The sequence below is a fragment of the Anthonomus grandis genome, chromosome 6 (genome assembly GCF_022605725.1).
Source record: "Anthonomus grandis grandis chromosome 6, icAntGran1.3, whole genome shotgun sequence".
Classification (NCBI taxonomy): Eukaryota; Metazoa; Arthropoda; class Insecta; order Coleoptera; family Curculionidae; genus Anthonomus; species Anthonomus grandis.
In genome coordinates, this window is record NC_065551.1 from 3571281 (window position 1) to 3588596 (window position 17316).

The 17316-nt window shown below is 31.7% G+C and overlaps 1 protein-coding gene and 2 long non-coding RNA genes across 6 annotated transcripts in view; 1 reads left to right on the top strand and 2 right to left on the bottom strand.

The window, feature by feature from the left end:
- Window positions 1–8073, bottom strand: part of LOC126737967 (polypeptide N-acetylgalactosaminyltransferase 5) — a 113435-nt gene extending 105362 nt beyond the window's left edge. For all 4 annotated transcript variants that reach the window (XM_050443104.1, XM_050443107.1, XM_050443106.1 and 1 more), the window contains exons 1-2: window positions 7906–8073; window positions 7495–7833 (exon numbers count right to left, since the gene is read on the bottom strand). In XM_050443104.1, coding sequence (XP_050299061.1) covers window positions 7495–7712 — 218 coding nt within the window. In that variant the 5' untranslated portion in view covers window positions 7713–7833; window positions 7906–8073. The remainder of the gene's footprint in view (window positions 1–7494; window positions 7834–7905) is intronic.
- Window positions 7539–10477, top strand: LOC126737968 (uncharacterized). The gene is made up of 3 exons (XR_007661178.1): window positions 7539–7683; window positions 7750–7889; window positions 9748–10477. It is a non-coding gene; the product is annotated as an uncharacterized LOC126737968 (long non-coding RNA).
- A 2038-nt stretch (window positions 10478–12515) lies between these two features.
- Window positions 12516–13400, bottom strand: LOC126737666 (uncharacterized). Its single transcript, XR_007661069.1, has 2 exons — window positions 12924–13400; window positions 12516–12864 (listed from the first exon to the last, which is right to left on the bottom strand). It is a non-coding gene; the product is annotated as an uncharacterized LOC126737666 (long non-coding RNA).
- Window positions 13401–17316: the final 3916 nt, after the last annotated feature.

A 17316-nucleotide genomic window follows, 5' to 3' on the forward strand; every position in this document is an offset into this window, starting at 1 on the left:
CGTTCTCTTAGACGCCTTATCAAACTACAAATATGCAATATAAGTTGCATATATCAAACACCAAAAGGAATATTTCTTTTGGATGCATCTAGCTTTTAGAATTTTATTGGTCCTAAGAAGGCTGGCACCAGGATTCCTGGTATGATGACGTGGTAATTAAAGACCCACAAGACATAGTTGATGCTTTTGCACTGTTCTTTGGTGAGGCATTTACACAATCAAATTTCATTAACCATTCGTCGACGTCTGATAATGTGCCCCACTTTGACATTTCCAACGTTGATGCTGCCCAGGTTATTTTGGCTAGTAAAAAACTAAAAAATAAGTTAACATCTGGTGTAGACGGTGTACCTAGCTTTTTGGTTAAAGATTGCATTGGTGTCCTGGCTGATCCGCTGACCTACATTTTCAACTTTATACTGTCAACAGAACAGATTCCTGAAATTTGGAAGACTGCTAAAATAATACCTATTTTAAAAGCTGGGGACTCTGATCAAATCATGAACTACAGGCCAATCTCATTACTCTGTAACTTCTCAAAAATTTTCGAAATTATCCTGAATCGGTCGCTATTTAGTCATGCAAAAGAACTCATCTCTGTAGACCAGCATGGATTTTTTAGTGGGTGATCATGTGTTACTAACTTATCCTGTCTGTCTAGCCACATCTATGAATCACTTGATGTTAATACTCAAGTCGATGTTATTTATACTGACTTCCAAAAAGCCTTTGATTGGATAGATCACTATATTTTGCTGTATAAATTAACTCAGTATGGTTTTTCAGGGAGATTATTTAATTTATTTCATTCCTACTTGATTGGTAGATCTCAATATGTCGAATATGAGGGCTTTAAATCGAAACTTTTTAACGTAACGTCGGGTGTGCCACAGGGCTTGAACCTGGGTCCGCTCCTGTTTAGTTTTTTTATGAATGACTTGATTGAGTCACTCACTTCTCATAGGCTGGCTTTTGCCAATGATTTGAAGCTATATTTAAATGTATATGGTTTGGAGGATTGTGTTTTTTTTTCTTCAGAACTGCCTAAATACATTCGAGGTATGGTGCACTGTTAACAGGTTAGGCTTCAATGCGGCTAAATGTAGTGTGGTCAGTTACTCTAGAGTCTAGATCAAAAACAGTCTTAAATTTTGATTACTTTATTCATGTTATTATTTTCAGTAGATAAGAGCAAATTACTGATCTTGGTATCACTTTTGACTCTAAATTTACATTCGTTTCACACGTCAATAACATAGTCAAGTCAGCCCTGAGAAGGCTTGGGTTCATAATTAGAAGTTCTCAGAGTTTTACTTTGAAATTTACATTAAGGCTGCATTTCTGTGGCTTTGTGAGGTTAAAACTGAAGTTTGGCTGCATTATATGGAACCCGCTCAATCAGAATCATGTTGGTCTCCTTGAATCTGTTCAGCGTAGATTTGCTAAGCTTTGGCCTTCAGGCAGGATGGCATATATCCAGTTAGAGGGTTTGATCGTCGGCAACTATTGGAATATTTTAATCTACATCCATTACATCTCAAAAGAATGATCTTCTTTAATTCATAGATCATTGATAGTTCTGTACTTCTTTCTGGTGTAAGTTTCGCGGTTTTCATGGCTTATTGCTAGACTAGACATTCCCTAACATTCTTTCTGCCAAAAGCCTCATACTAACATCCTATTGAAATCGCCGCTATATACAATATTCGCTATATTTGATACGATCTGTCACATGTGTCATATAAATTTCTCTCCGGTTCATGTGATTGTCGATATCTTGGTGGATCATTACTCTTGGGATTATAAGACCCATGTGTTTAAGTTATAGTTAGTAGGTATATTGTAGTTAATTTAATTTAATTTTGTTGAATATGTGATTATCTTGTTAAACTTTTATAATTAGGTTTTATATCATATTAATAGTTATTTTTTCTAATTTTTTGGATAACTTTTGAGATTGTGACTTTACTTTTTTTCTTTTCTTTTCATTTATTCTTTTAGCTTTGTTTTGTGTTTTTTTTTTCTTTAAACTATATTTTTCATTGTTTTGCAACTGTTTCCTGTTATTGGGCAAGTTGCCTGTTGGAAATAAAGGCTTATTATTATTATTACTATATTTTTAAAAAGGTAAAAAAAAGGCCAATATTATGAACTATAAATATACAGGGTGTTCCATTTGAAAAAACATAGGTTTGGGTTATAACTCAGAAATTCGCTGGATTCTACAGAAAAAAATCTATAAGAATGAATTTTTACTTTTACAAAAACTTTAAAGATAACAGAGATACGATGGAGTTCCCAAAATGCAAAATTTTCTATAATGCCCTGTACCTTAAAAACTAAACAGGCTTGGGCTTTTTGCTTTGTTGTCGACATCTTAGTTTTACGAAAAAGTAGTACAGTGTCGCGACAACCGCAACTCTCTATCTCTAAAAATAACGGAGATATCCCGCAAAAGTACCCAAAATGGGACACCCTGTACAACCTAGTCAGCCTCGAGTAAAACAAATAACCTAATGTGTTTGAAGGGCTCCATTTCGAGAGAGCCTTAGTAGTGTGGATCATGTAAAATTTCTATTAAATTGTGCCAAGTACTTCAAAAGTTACTCAAGAAAACCGATTTCGAGCGGCGTCTTTAAGGGGCCGGTAACCGATCTTCGTAGGGGATCTATAGGAAAATTCCATATTATTTTTTTATTTTCTACCTGAATCCAAGAGATTTCCCAAATCTTCCGAAACACTCTGTATAGTACACAAGTGAAATTAAATATTCCGCAGTAAATATTATTTTCATCACAAAAAGCTAATTTGAATTTTTTTAAAAATACCAATACCTAGTATTCCAAAATTTTATTTATATTTTTAAAGTAGTACCATGAAATAATTTATGTTAATTACATACTTATCAATACAACAACTCAGGATTAGTTATAATTATATGTTTAATTGTGGATATTAAATATATGTGTATATGCAATCATTGGGAAAGTACCAGCAGATTAAATGTTTTCACCACAGTTATGCTTTTCAATTTTGTTGTAAAGAATTTAAAGTTCGCATAATACAAAATAATATGAGTTAATTTTTAGTCATTCAGAAGGATTTTAAATATCAATCATAGTGGTGCATTTAAATTGTATTAAATTTTCTCCTTTAAAAGGCATATTAAAATACACACGATATTATATTATAAACATAAAAACATTTATTAATTTGTTTTTAGTTGGTTAGTTAAATTTCTATTATAGTTTCTTATAATTTATTTATTTTGTGATGATGAAATCGCTCCTACTAAAAAAATCTACATATAGCATTTTTTGTTATAGAATAAAATAGGAATGTGCAAAAAATTTTTTTTCATTAACTTATCTCTTGCTATTAAATTCCTTGAGGCAAAAATGCTTTATCAATGATTGTATATATCTTTATCACTTTTGACTACAATAACAATGTTTACAAGGAAAAAATATAACAATAGTAATTTATAAAATGTCATGATATTGACTTGCAAAAAGATTGACATCAGGTTTACTTAATATCCTACTTCAGTGAAATCAGATAATCCATGCATATTAGCCCCTTTAGGCACGGTATTCAATATAGCATTCCAAAGAGCTGGTTTTCAAATATCTTTTAACTGCCAAAAGTAAACAAAATGTTCCAAACAACTGTTCTATCACACTTTTATAACATAAAAGGGGGCTATTTGGTATCTGTTCAGTCCCTCTCCCCCCTCTTGTATGCATCTTTTGATGCATACAAAATTCAGATATAATTCACACAACACCAAACATGTCAATGGAGATAAGTTTGATTTATAACAATAAACAATTCAAAAATTCTGTGAATGTTGTGTGACACTGAGACAGCATATTATACCTTGACAGAGAGAGTACAAGGGCAGTTTGTATAAAGTTTAAACAACTTTCTATCCAGGCATTAAATTGCATTAATTATCAATTATTTTCATCTAATTGACCCATTGTGTTTTTTTTGTGTTTTGTGGAAAAAAAATCATAAGCAAGATAATTTTGGATTGAACTCACTACAGTCCTGTAGGGAAATGTTTGAAAAGAACATGTTAATTGACAATATATTTTTAAATTAACTTTAAAGAACCCTAATGTTTTTTTAGATTGTTAAAAGGGCCATTTATTAAATATAAGGTCAAGGACTTTAGACTATCACAGGCTTAAAACCACAGCTCTCGAGAAAAATACAATGGGTCTCTAAAATTGTTTAATGATCTTTCAGATATTTGTGTTCTTAATTTGTAGCTTTTAGTATGTGCCTTGTCTGACTATACTAATTATAATATTGTTATAAACTGTAAAATTTGGTTCAGATATTTTGTAATTTCGTATGTGAACCATTAATTTGATCCTCCCTTTACTTTGTGTCCTTTGTATAGATATTTTAATTTTCTTAATTAAATTTGTATTTAGCTACATATTCAAAATTTACAATGTTCAATATTATTATAAAAATTGCTTGATAATTATAAAAGTATTCATACAATAAAAAAAAAGAAAATATAGTTTTATTCATACATACACTATTGTTCATATGTAGAGCAACAAAATTAAAAATCAAATTTTGTAAAAGTTAAAAGCAGCAAGTAAAAATATTACTATAAAACATTTATAATTGGTCTTGGCTATACATTCCTTAGCATAAATACCCAGTAGCCACACTAATTAATAAACAACATTCTTATCTTACAATTTTTTTACTGTGAGGTTCATAAGTAGAGCAACTATTTTTTCAGTTCATTTTAAAATTAAATTTTGATTAGTCCAGGTCAGCTATAGTTCTTATCAGATACAAAATGCCAAGAGGTAGACTACCATATACTATAGTAGATTTATCCATACAAATAAAACAACAAATCTTAGAAAAGTTTAGGCAAGGAGAAAAACGTAAAATTGCAAGATTTAAATTTGAATAAATCAATAGTACAAAGGGCTGTTTCCAATTTTAACACAAGGAATACTTTAAAAGCAATACCAACAGTGTATACAAGAGTAGTAGGAGATGACCAAAACTACTAGTGTTGTTGATAGAAAAATTTTAAATGCTTTCTGCTAATGACGCCTTTATGAGTGCATCCTGTACAAAAGAAGAAGAAATTTCTGAAGTGCCTGTTTCTGTACCATAAAATGAGGACTAGGAGAATCTGGTTTATATGCAAGGCAGTCCACTAAAAAGCCCTGCTTTTTATTTAGTATAGCCCTGTTTACAAGGATTGATTTTGAGGATGAAATTAGTACAGGGTTACCTCTAGGGTCAAAATATCAGTTAAAGGGAGTTTATCAGTTTAGACGAAGAATTATAGGATATAACCTCTACATCTTTAAAAGTGTTATTGTTATTTAAAAATAATAAAAATAAACTAATAATTTTTTTTCAAGGCTTAGGGTTGTCCTTTTCTTCCTGTCCTTTATTTTTCTGTACAAAAATAAAAACCTTTAGGCTAACATCCAATACAATGTCAATCATGTCATTATAAAACTCCTCGTAAAACTCTTAATGGCAAAACTAACTACTACACAAACAAAACTGGCACTACAATATTGAGGCAAATGGAGGGTTTAAAAGCTACCTTCAAAACAGGCAACAGGTGGTAAAGCTGACAAGTGTGTGGTAACTTCTGGGTCGAGAAATGTAACAATTATATTAAAATGTTATATGTGGCGTTATATTATATTCATGTATAATATTTCGGGCTGACTGAATTCATAAAATAATTTACTGCAGGTATCACAAGTATGCAGATGATTTCTAAATTTATCTGCCATTATTGGTTAGTTGCCTGCCTGAAGCCTTAGATTTAATTAATGCTGACGATCTCTGATTGGGCTGACAAAAACTAATTTGTTATTAATTCTTGTAAAACACAGACAATCCTTTTCTCAAGAAATGAACTTACCTTGAATAAAGGAGCACTAAGTAAATTAAATATTAATGGTATTGAATTGGAATGAGTAGAGCAAGTGCAAAAACCTGGGCCTTTATATGGATAATCGAATGTCATTTAATGCACATGTAAATAAGATTTGTCAACAGTCATATTATAAATTAAAGTCATTATATGAATTTAAGGATATTTTGCCTGCTAGTACAAACAAAATTCTTACAGAGAGTTTAATGCTTAGTGTTGCTAGATACTTAAATATTGTATATGGTCCTTTTTTAAGTGAACAAAATGAATATCCAGAAAATTTGAAATTTCTGTATAAGATTTACTATTTTTCAGGGTTCATGTGAGTGAGCATGTAAAGCAGGTCTATAGTCTTAATATGTCACAAAGAAGATTTTTGGGTATAAGCTGCACTGTACATAAATTACTTTATTTTCATGAAGTAGAATATCTGTCAGAATTCCTTATTCAAAGGGGAGATACACATAATTTAAATATTCACTATATAAGCACACTGGCAATCCCCCAGCATAAGACTGAATTTCTGAAAGGTTCTTTCATATATGTATACTTATGCCTGTATTTACAATGGTCTACCTGCAGAAATGTAAGATTTAGTTATGGTCTCTTTTAACGTAACTTAGGTGTAACTTTGATTCTACTATGGTAGGTACTCGTATAGGTAGGTGAATAATTTTTGTTTAGGTTTTTATTTTTAAAAAAATTTTACTATGTCCTTTTATTATTTACTGTTGTGGTTATTAAAATATGCCTAGAGATACTTTTCACCTTTATATAGATGTAATTTATTTCATGCATACAATAAAGATTATTTAATTTTTTTTTATTTTAATACTTCAAAATAGGTCCTAGGTATTTGTACCAGAAAAAATTAATTTAATCTACCCTATTTGGGAAGCATCAAATTTACTTTTCAAATTTTAGTGTGCTGCCATATACACCAAAAAAATAGTCCTCATGACATCATTTGATTGAAGTATTAAATATTTGGTTTATGCATTGTAAATATAGCTAATGAATAGATTTGCAAAAGATCTTGATTTTTAGTACTTCTTTAAACAAATTTAAGTCTCCAGTTAAGCCAACTATTTTGGGATAGTACCCTAGCCTCATTCTTTAAATTAAGCTTAGCCAAGTATACTTCAGCACCATTATATGATTTTAATGTAATTAGGTATCACTTTTCACATCAGCAAAAAAAAAGGATGTGTTCTAATAATTTGTTTTGAAATTTTGATGATAACCCTGTTTACAAAAAAAAAATATGACTATGTAAAATGTATATAGGTTCACTTGGAAAATCCGAGTGACAATTTTAAATTTAAACCTCCTAAGTGAACTAAACTTTTATCTTCTGAATTTTAATATGGAAATGTATTATCTGTCAAATAAGACTTAATTTATTGATGATAACTAATTAATATCTTTGGAGATATGACTTATGACTGTTTATTGATGCCATGTAATGGATATTAAAAATGTAATTAGTAGGTACCAATAGACAAAAAACAAGTTTTCCAGGTATATACCTATTAATTTAAAAATGTATTTACCTTTGCTCTTGAAATTCCTCAATTTTATTTTCTAGCAATCCAGAGTCATAGTCCTTATTGTCACTTACAAGCCCTTCTGCTGAAGGGCTCTTGGTTTTGCAGGAACTTCCCAAACATTCTGAATAAAAACTCAATATAACTACATCCACAAGAAACCATACCAGGGATGTTAAGAGTATAACCCTGCATGTATGTATTCTTAATTTGCCGTGAAACATTTTAAATGTTTTACAATCAAATTTAATTTCCTCCTAGGTTAAAACAGTCTGCTCATTACCAGCACTATTTTAAAATATCACAGCAAAGAAAAATTGGAAAATTCTGTTCTGGTCTTGTAAACTGAAAGTGAGAAAAATGTAAACAAACTTATTAACGTTAAGAGACTTTGGCGAGGGGTAAGTTAGGCATTACCGTGCTGACGTTGCAACCGTTAATTAAAAAGGTCGTCCTTGGTTCCGATTTCGGCTGATTTCAGTAATAATTTCATTATTTTTCGTTTAGCGAATGCATTTATACGATTACACGTCGACACATCAACACGAAACCACCAACAATTTTTGACATTGACACAATTGACATATTGACACGTTTCATTGACAAATGTGGCAATGACTTTCATCCCCACTCTTACATTACACCTGTGATGAGTGATGAGTCCTTGGACGCTATTGCCAGATTTTCAAGTTACTCACCGGTTGCTTAACCATCAAATGGATGAAATCTACTAAGTCGAACCTTTAGCCTGAATACACATTGATACGTAATTACGGATCCGTTGGGACCACGTGATTGCTATCAGCCAATAAAACGGCCCACAGACGATGCAATTTGTTGGACTATCGATAGTACAACAGGTTGCACTGTAAATCGTATAGACAGATCGTACAAAATTTTGCCCACAGACTTGCAAAAATTCCAAGCGATCGGTAGTACAACTAGTTTAGTATATATTAGTTCACCATGGCCCCAACTATCTCAAAAAAGACTATAGCTGCTTTAGTAGTCGCGTTGTTTTCGGATGATACTAATGAAGTGAAAAAAAAGAAAAGACTGTGGTGTAAAAAATGGTTACTTAAAAGGCATATTTATTCACATATGAATTTACTTAATGGACTACGCGCCACAGAACCAATAGATTTCAAGAATTATTTACGAATGGACGACGATTCATTCAATATATTATTAGAGTTAGTACGGCCAGCAATTACAAAACAAAATACAGTCATGAGACATGCAATTAGTGCGGAAGAAAGATTAACTGTTACTTTGAGATATTTGGTTACTGGAAATTCCTATGAAGACCTTAAATTCATTACAGCTATATCACCTCAGTTCATAGGTCAAATCGTTCGTGAAACCTGCCGAGCTATTTATGAATCACTAAAAAGAGAATACTTGAAGGTAGGTAAAGCCATGACAAAGTTAGAAACAGAGCATTTATTTTTATATTAAACTCGAATAACATTATATCAAAATATTCAAAAAGGAAAAATATTCAACTTTGTACTACATGTTTTTCTGAAAACCAAATTTACATGAAACAAAAAAAAAACATTTGCATGAAAATAAAGAATCATTCATTGTAGTCACTGGGTTCGAAATGATTAATATAGTTTCTGATATCTGACGTTGCATTAGAATGTTTGGTAAACGTAGGATTTTGGACCTGAAGTGTATGATAGGTGTATTCCTGTGGGGTTGTAGTAACACTTTGAGAATGTTGGGCTATATATGGACGTGAGTTTGTATTGTTAAATTGTGTGGAAGAATATGAAGTGTTTTGAGTAGTCGGGTTACTGCAATAAACAACAGCATCTTCTGCGAGTTTTCCCATTCTCGCATAAAACATCACATCTGATATTAGTTTTTCAGCAATAATTGTTTGACGTTCATCCACTCCTTGTAATTGGTAACCTATTCATTTTCGTTTTCATCATTATTTGTATCTCTAATCAACGCAGTATGAGCTAAATCCATCAAACGCTGTTTTTTTAGTTCACTTTCATTAATCGTCTTAGAAACTGTTCTCTTTTGATATTTGGTAATGGTTCTGCAGGATAAAGTTGTACTAGATGGTGGTGTTGAGGTAGTCTTCTCCTCTGCCGAAGTTTCTTGACTTCCCAAATCAGGAGGAGAGTATAAAGGCGGTGATGATGAAAATCGTATTTCATATTCACTATTATCATCAGCATCTATCTAGAAAAAAAGAAAATCCAAAATATAAGGTCATGCAAATTTGTGTATGTATTTCAGGTCACATCGCATGAACAAGAGTGGCAACAAGTTGCAGATGATTTTAAACAGATGTGGCAATTCGACAACTGCATGGGAGCGATGGACAGAAAGCATATCACTATTAAAAAACCAGCCAAAAGTGGATCATTTTATTTTAACTACAAATGTACTTTTAGCGTTGTGTTATTTGTAATTGTCAATGCAAATTACGAGTTTTTATATGTTCACACGGGTACCAATGGACGGGTATCAGATGGAGGAATATGGAGTCAAACAGGAATTTACAAACGTTTAATGTCAAACAAGTTAAATATACCGAAATAAACTAAACTTTCTGACAGTAATGACTTAGTGCCTTATGTTTTTATTGGAGATGAGGCATTTCCGCTAATGAAGAATTTATTGAAGCCATACCCGCAGAGCGGAATAACTCATGCTGAAAAAATTTTTAACTACAAGTGTTGAAACAGTAGATGATATCGTCCTTGCGCGCTGTGCACTTTACAACTTTTTGAATTGGAATGGAGACAAACTACTAATTTACTAAATCTAGAAAAAATTGCAGCAAAAAATTCAAGTAATGCCTCAAAAAAAGTAAGAGATTCTTATAAAAAATATTTCAATACTAATTGAAAAACTACATTCCAAGAAAAAATGATTTCATAGGTAACATCGTAATATGTAAATTTTTCTTATTTATGTGAATAGTTGTTATTCTTATCCTAAAATAAACTGAAGTTGGAATTTACTTACTGTGTTATTACTTTCCGATACTTCATCTTCGTAAATCGCTCTTCCTTTTCTGCCGCTTTCTCATTGTGATGTAAACAGTAGCAAATCATAGTACCAAAGTGTCGGTTCATATAAATCATCTGTTCCTGTGCCTTCCTTTGAAATCTTGTACTTTGAATCAATACCTCTTCTATCTAGGAATATTTAGATAAGAGCCTATTATGATACTCATTTTGGTTTCTTTGAGTTATGAACTGAGTCTTATGCCGCACTAGTATTGCAATGGATTCAGTGTATCGAATCACTCAACGATGCCAACATGAATAGATAATACCTAATTAAAGTTGTTAATAAAATTTTCATATTACTTGTGTTATGTGTGGTAAGCCTTCATTACAACACTCGTATGGGTGGTAAGGTTACTAAATAATAAACTCTTACAGCGCTAGTAATATAAATGACTATTATTGATAGTTATGCTACATGACATTGAAAATATTATATATTATTAAAAAAGGAAAATATCAAGGAAAGTTTAAGCTACAACTTCACTATAAGAACGCGACTTTGCTGTTAACAGTATACCCCCACAGGGTGATTAAAAGTTTTGGAATACTTTTCGTAATGTTATTCTTATGGAATCCTTTGCTCAAAAACTACCTTGCTCAAAAACCCTGTATTCCCACAGGGGATACAGCAAAATCGCGATCTTATAAAGTGAAGTTATAGCTTAAACTTTCCTTGATATTTTCTTTTTTTAATTCTCTTGATACCTACCTCAATTATTAAAAGAGGTATAGGTAATTTTAAACAAAGCATTTTTGTATTGGCTCTTATGGAAAAATAGAGATGTTCTATTTTCAAAGTTACGTAGTATATATCTAAAACTTTGCCCGATTCCTAATTTCGAAGATAATAACTACTTATAACTTACCTTTTTCAACTCTCTTCGGAAAGCTGTTCTCATATTATTAATTTTCTTTTTTAAAAGTTCCATCGTTGCTGTTGGGTTTATTTCTTTTAATTTTCTTAAGAGAATTTCGTAACTTGCGTTACGTTTATGTTTGTTAGAATAATCATTAGATCTGACATCCCATAAACAAGAATGCTCTTGATAAATTTTTATAAATTCCGTCCAAAAATGCCTATTGTTTTCCATGATTTTATAGGACAATATCGCTACACAATGTATCAAAATATTGACAATTTTTAAATGAAATCGTATGAACAAGTCGGCAAAAGATACACACGTTCAAACTTATCGTATATCCAACCAAGCTGTACGACAGATTTTTAAACATGCCATACTTCCGTACGATTCAACCGCGTCGTACGATTGGTTGAACTACAATACCACACACGTTGCAATTATCGTTCAAACAGTTGGACCAACCAAGAATGTACAACTTGTAGTACAACAAATTGCATCGTCTGTGGGCCGTTTAAGACACCTAAAGGTTTCACGTAACTACGTGAAGGAAAACACGGATAGAAAGAAGTTGGTTTCGAACTTCATTCCGTATTTTGGGTCCGTTGTACTATTTGTTTTTTATTGTTATTTTTGAGTTTTTAGCAATTTTTTTTTACTAGTTGTTATTTTGTACCATTTTTTTTTAGAATGTCGAGTTTGGGTTCGACACTGGGTTTCACATATTTTAAATGTGACTATTACTGCTTTTTAATTAATAGTCAGTGCCAAAATTATTTGGAACACCAAGGTTTCCTAGTGTATATAATAATAATAATAATAATATTTCTTTTTTTCATATTCCAAATTCTCTTCTTAGTCAACAATAAGCATTAGGGAGAGCGTTTATCGCTCGAAATATAATACAGTCCACTTTATTTTACGTAGTTAGTATTAATATTATTTTCCGAAAATCGATAAGAAATAATAACATTTTTGACAACATATTTGAAAGAAAAAGTCAATATTTCCTCCCACTTGATTGTTGCCTGGCAACCGAAAATAACAGTAAGGAAATATTCATTTCTGTACTGTAAGGAAATGTTATTTCCATACAGTAAACTTTAGAACATAAATGCGAACAGGCTTTTTCCTAAACAATTTTATTTTTAAAACTTTCAGCACAAACAAGGTTAACATTATATTTTAAAATTATTACTTATTATTTGTTATATTTACTGTTATTTGACAATTAGTACAAGTATTGAAAACTGGAAGAACTTGGGAACTAATAGCATTATTTTGTTGAATATTTTCCAAACAAATAATTTTATTTGTATGACAATAACTATTACTATAAATGATCTTGATGTATTGGTTTTTGAATCCGGTATGGTAACTAAAAGTTTAGATAGTAGGTCTTGTATATCTTGTACAGTCATTTTAACCAGCTCGTCCATTCTGCAAGCTCCGGAAATTCCAAATATTACAGCTACCTACAACAATAAATAAGCATGTAAAGAATCCAAATATAATTTGAAGTTTTGTAAGTTACCTTAATCATTAAATATTCCTTATCTGGAGCTTCCTGAATAAATTTGTTTATTTCTTCTTTAGTTAAAATCTTGGATTTTTTTGGCTTATAGGCATGTGCTTGCCGTTTCAGGAATGCCCGAAGTTTTGAATATTTAGATATATCCACATCATGTCTAATTGCAAGGGTTGCCTTCAGCATTGAATAATTGGCCCATAAAGTTGAAGATTTCATCTTGGAATCAAGCTCCAAGAAGTATGCCATTACAACATTTTTCGAGAAAGAAGTTACATTTTTATTCGTACGGTAGTCCATGAAGCGGTTGTATGCATAGTTATACTTATTTCTAGATTTTACTGGTAACAATTCCAATAATGCAGCATTCACTGCCTCCGTGAATTCTGGAGGGGTTCCAGAAATGGAACAGTCATCATCATTCATCATTTTACACGTTACTCTACTAACTTTCTTACTTCTTACTTTGGAAAGACGCCACAAATAAACTTTTCACTCGTCAAGTTTGACAATTTAAAATTATGTAGGTACTTCGTTTCCGTAGTTACGAAACAGTGTTTCATGGCTTCTTTTATTTAGGGGAAAATAAAAATGTTGATTTGAAATTTTTAAGATGATTAGTAATAATTTAACGTAATTTTAATGATTCCCGATTTTTGGAAAAATAGTATGTAGACCTCGTAGGAAAAGCCACATTCCCTTACTCCGTATTCTCGGCTTGCGCCTAGACTGGCAATTTTTATGATCGCCCGGGAATGTTAAGCTTTTCCTACTAGGTATACAATATACTATTGGTTAATAGCTTTAATAAAGCTACACAATTATGAAAAACAACACCAATCTTTTATTTCGGCTTATTGGACTCAAACATTGGTCGTCTTCGAGCGGATTATATTGAGGCTTTTTACACGAAGACTGGATTTAATTCATTGAGATAATTGGAGCAGCGTTAGCATTTTATGCAAGGAGTTTTTTACGAACGTGAAGCCAATTAATACAGGGTTAAATACGGGAACGGTTACATAACACAGTACAGGGCTGAGTGCTGGTGCATACTGTTACTGAATGCTGAGAGCTGGATATTACTACATAGGAACGCCGGAAATAAGGTCAGATCTTTTTTAATTTATTATAACAAATTTACAACATAGGGAATACGATTTATTTGGACATTATACACTTTCCCAGAACAATATTTTTTTGTGTTTGTGTTTTGACTTTTTTCTCAAATTGAAATGGTGTTTTAACTAATATCTGTGTGCTAAAAACTACTTAAGTTACGACGTTTAAATAGATTTTTTTTAATTTATGTAAAGAAATAGAATTGTCTCTGTCAATTTTAGTTTTATATTAATTTGTACTCGTTGTGTGGTTATGTCAAAAATTATACTGTTGTAGTTGGGAATTTGAAATACTATAATTTAGATTTTTACGTTCTATACTACATCGTACATATGTTTGCATGCTGGTTATATTTTTAGTAAAAATATTTACATTTGTGGAATAGATATTATATGGTTGGTATATATTAATAAGCTAATTAGTATTTAACAACGAGTTGAGAATATTTTTTTTTGAAGATAAAACATTATTGGTACAAAAAAGAGGTAGGATTAAAGCAAAAATAATCAGGTCGGAAAATTATGTAAATTTACATGAAAATGATTTATCTATAGATGTTAACGACTTTGTAATTAGGGAATTTATGCTTGTAAAAACTTATCAAGACTATGAACATGTTCAGGAACAATTAGAGGAAATTGAGCAGTGGCGGCTCCTTCTTAGGGTCAATTGGTCAATGACCCCCCTAAAATAATCTCATAAAAATACCAATTTTATTAAAAATATTTTTTATCTAAAACTTCACTGTGAATTATAAAATTCTCTAAGCAGTCTGCATTGGCAAAACAAATAAATATATTACCAACGTCGCGTCTCGCGCTCATCACACAAGCCCGTGGCTGGGCCGTATTTTAAATTGTCCCTATACAGTTCTTATGGCTTATGGAGAAATGCATGTAAAATAAAACAAAGAGGGCAGATTCGCATTTCGTGAGCGGGAGTGAGAGTCACCTTTCAGTCCTATATCTCTAATGTAGTCGACGGCCCGACTGGATGAATGTTTTGTTGTAGTTAGTTGTTTGCCGCCCGCACTTTGACGGTATTGCATATATCGTGGCGCGTGTTTACATTTCGTAATTTATTTTTGTAACTATTATCGGATTTTTTTTTTCTGATTGAAAAAAAAACAAGATGAGTGTGAGTGTTGTTGACGAAATAATTGTCTTAAAATCTGCTGGAACATTAAATTATGAACGGCGCCTTGAGAAAAAGGAAAGTGGTCGACCAAAACCAAATATGAATTTAAAACAAACAACAAAGGATAGGGGTAAAGATATTCAAAGATATTTTAAAGAATCAATGTACAATTTGTGTGATTGAATTTGTGGCTGCAGTGTGAGAAATGCATTTTTTTGCTACCCGTGTTTATTGTTTTCGAATGACGCTGTATGGGCGAAAAATGGAGTAACTGACATTAAGCATTTAAAAGTGAAAATTACAAAGCATGCTTCTTCCACTACTCATATAAATTCATCAATGAGTTACGCAAGTTTAGGACGTGTTAACATAAGACAGCAACTTGATAGTGTATATCGTAAATCTGTGCATGACTTTAATGAATCGGTTTCTAAAAATAGGTATATCTTAAACAAACTAATCGACTGTGTAAAATTTTGCGGAGTTTTCGAAATTGCATTGCGCGGTCATGACGAAAGTAACAGCTCCAATAATCCTGGAATTTTTCTGGGCCTTATCGATTTTGTTTCTGAACTGGATTTAATGTTTAAAGAACATATTGAAAAAAGTACAGTATTTAAAGGAATATCAAAAACAATTCAGAACGATATTTTAGAATCAATGTTAGCCATTGTACATACTCATATAATTAAGGAGATTGGCCAGACAAATTTTGTGGCAATTCAAGTAGATGAGACCACAGACAGCTCCAATAAAACGCAGATGATTGTCATATTGCGATATGTATTAACTGGTATTGTACATGAAAGATTTTGGAAATTTGTTAACCCTCCAGGTACCACAGCACAACATTTAACTAATGTAATATTGGAAGAACTTCAATTATTAAAAATTAATGAAGCACCTGAAAAATTGATTGCCCAAAGTTACGATGGTGCATCAGTCATGAGCGGTAAACTGGGAGGAGTACAAACAAAAATTAAAGAAATATACCCAAATGCACACTTTATTCACTGCTGTGCCCATCAACTTAATCTTATCCTGCAAAAAGCGGCGAGTCAATATAAACCGATAAAAATATTTTTTGCAAATTTACACGCATTTTCGTCCTTTTTCGGCCGATCTCCAAAACGCACGATGGTTCTGGATAGAGTGGTTAAAGTAAGGCTACCTAAAGCTGCACCCACTCGATGGGCTTTCAATACAAAATGTGTTGAAATTGTATACACTTATAAAGATGATTTGAAATCTTGCTTAGAGGAAATTATTGACGAGGAGCAAGATGGTAACAATATAAATCAAGCAACTGGTTTAAAAAGACATTTGGAAGATGAGCTTTTTTTATTTTGGTTAAATTTTTTCCATAAAATAATGCCCCATGTTGATATATTGTTTAAACAATTGCAAATGCGAGATATTGATGTCATATCTGTCAAAAATTATATACTGTCTTTTAACAACAATATCCAAATAATTAGAAATACTATATTGGAATCAGAAGAACCAAGCACATCAACAGCAAAAAAAAGAAAAACTACTACAGCTACAGAGGATCCAAAGCGACGAACTGCACTGGAAATTTGTGATATTATTATATCTGAAATAAATCACAGGTTTGGTTTCAATGATCATCTCATGATGTCACAGTTATTCTACACAGAGAAATTTGAAGCATACACTACCAACTTTCCGCAAAATATTTTAAATATGGTGAAGGCTCATTATCCCACAGTAAATATTTCCAAACTAAAATCTGAACTTGAAGTCATATATTGTCGTGAGGATTTTCGCAATAGTGCCGGTGCAGTAGCCATATTTCAGCTTTTTATTAACATGAATTTGTCTGAAACATTTTCTGAAGCAGTGAAATTATTAAATATTTTGTGCACACTCCCTATGACAACCGTGGAAAGTGAGAGATGTTTTTCTACTTTAAAAAGAGTAAAAACATTCCTGCGTAATACGATGGGACAATCTAGACTTAGTGCCTTGTCTATGTTGAGCATCGAGAAAACGCTTGTCAAAAGCATTCCAAATTTCAATGAGAAGGTCATAGACTATTTTGCAGAACTAAAGGATAGGAGAATTGACTTAAAATATAAAAATATTTAAGATAGGTTTCATTTTAATAAATTTACAA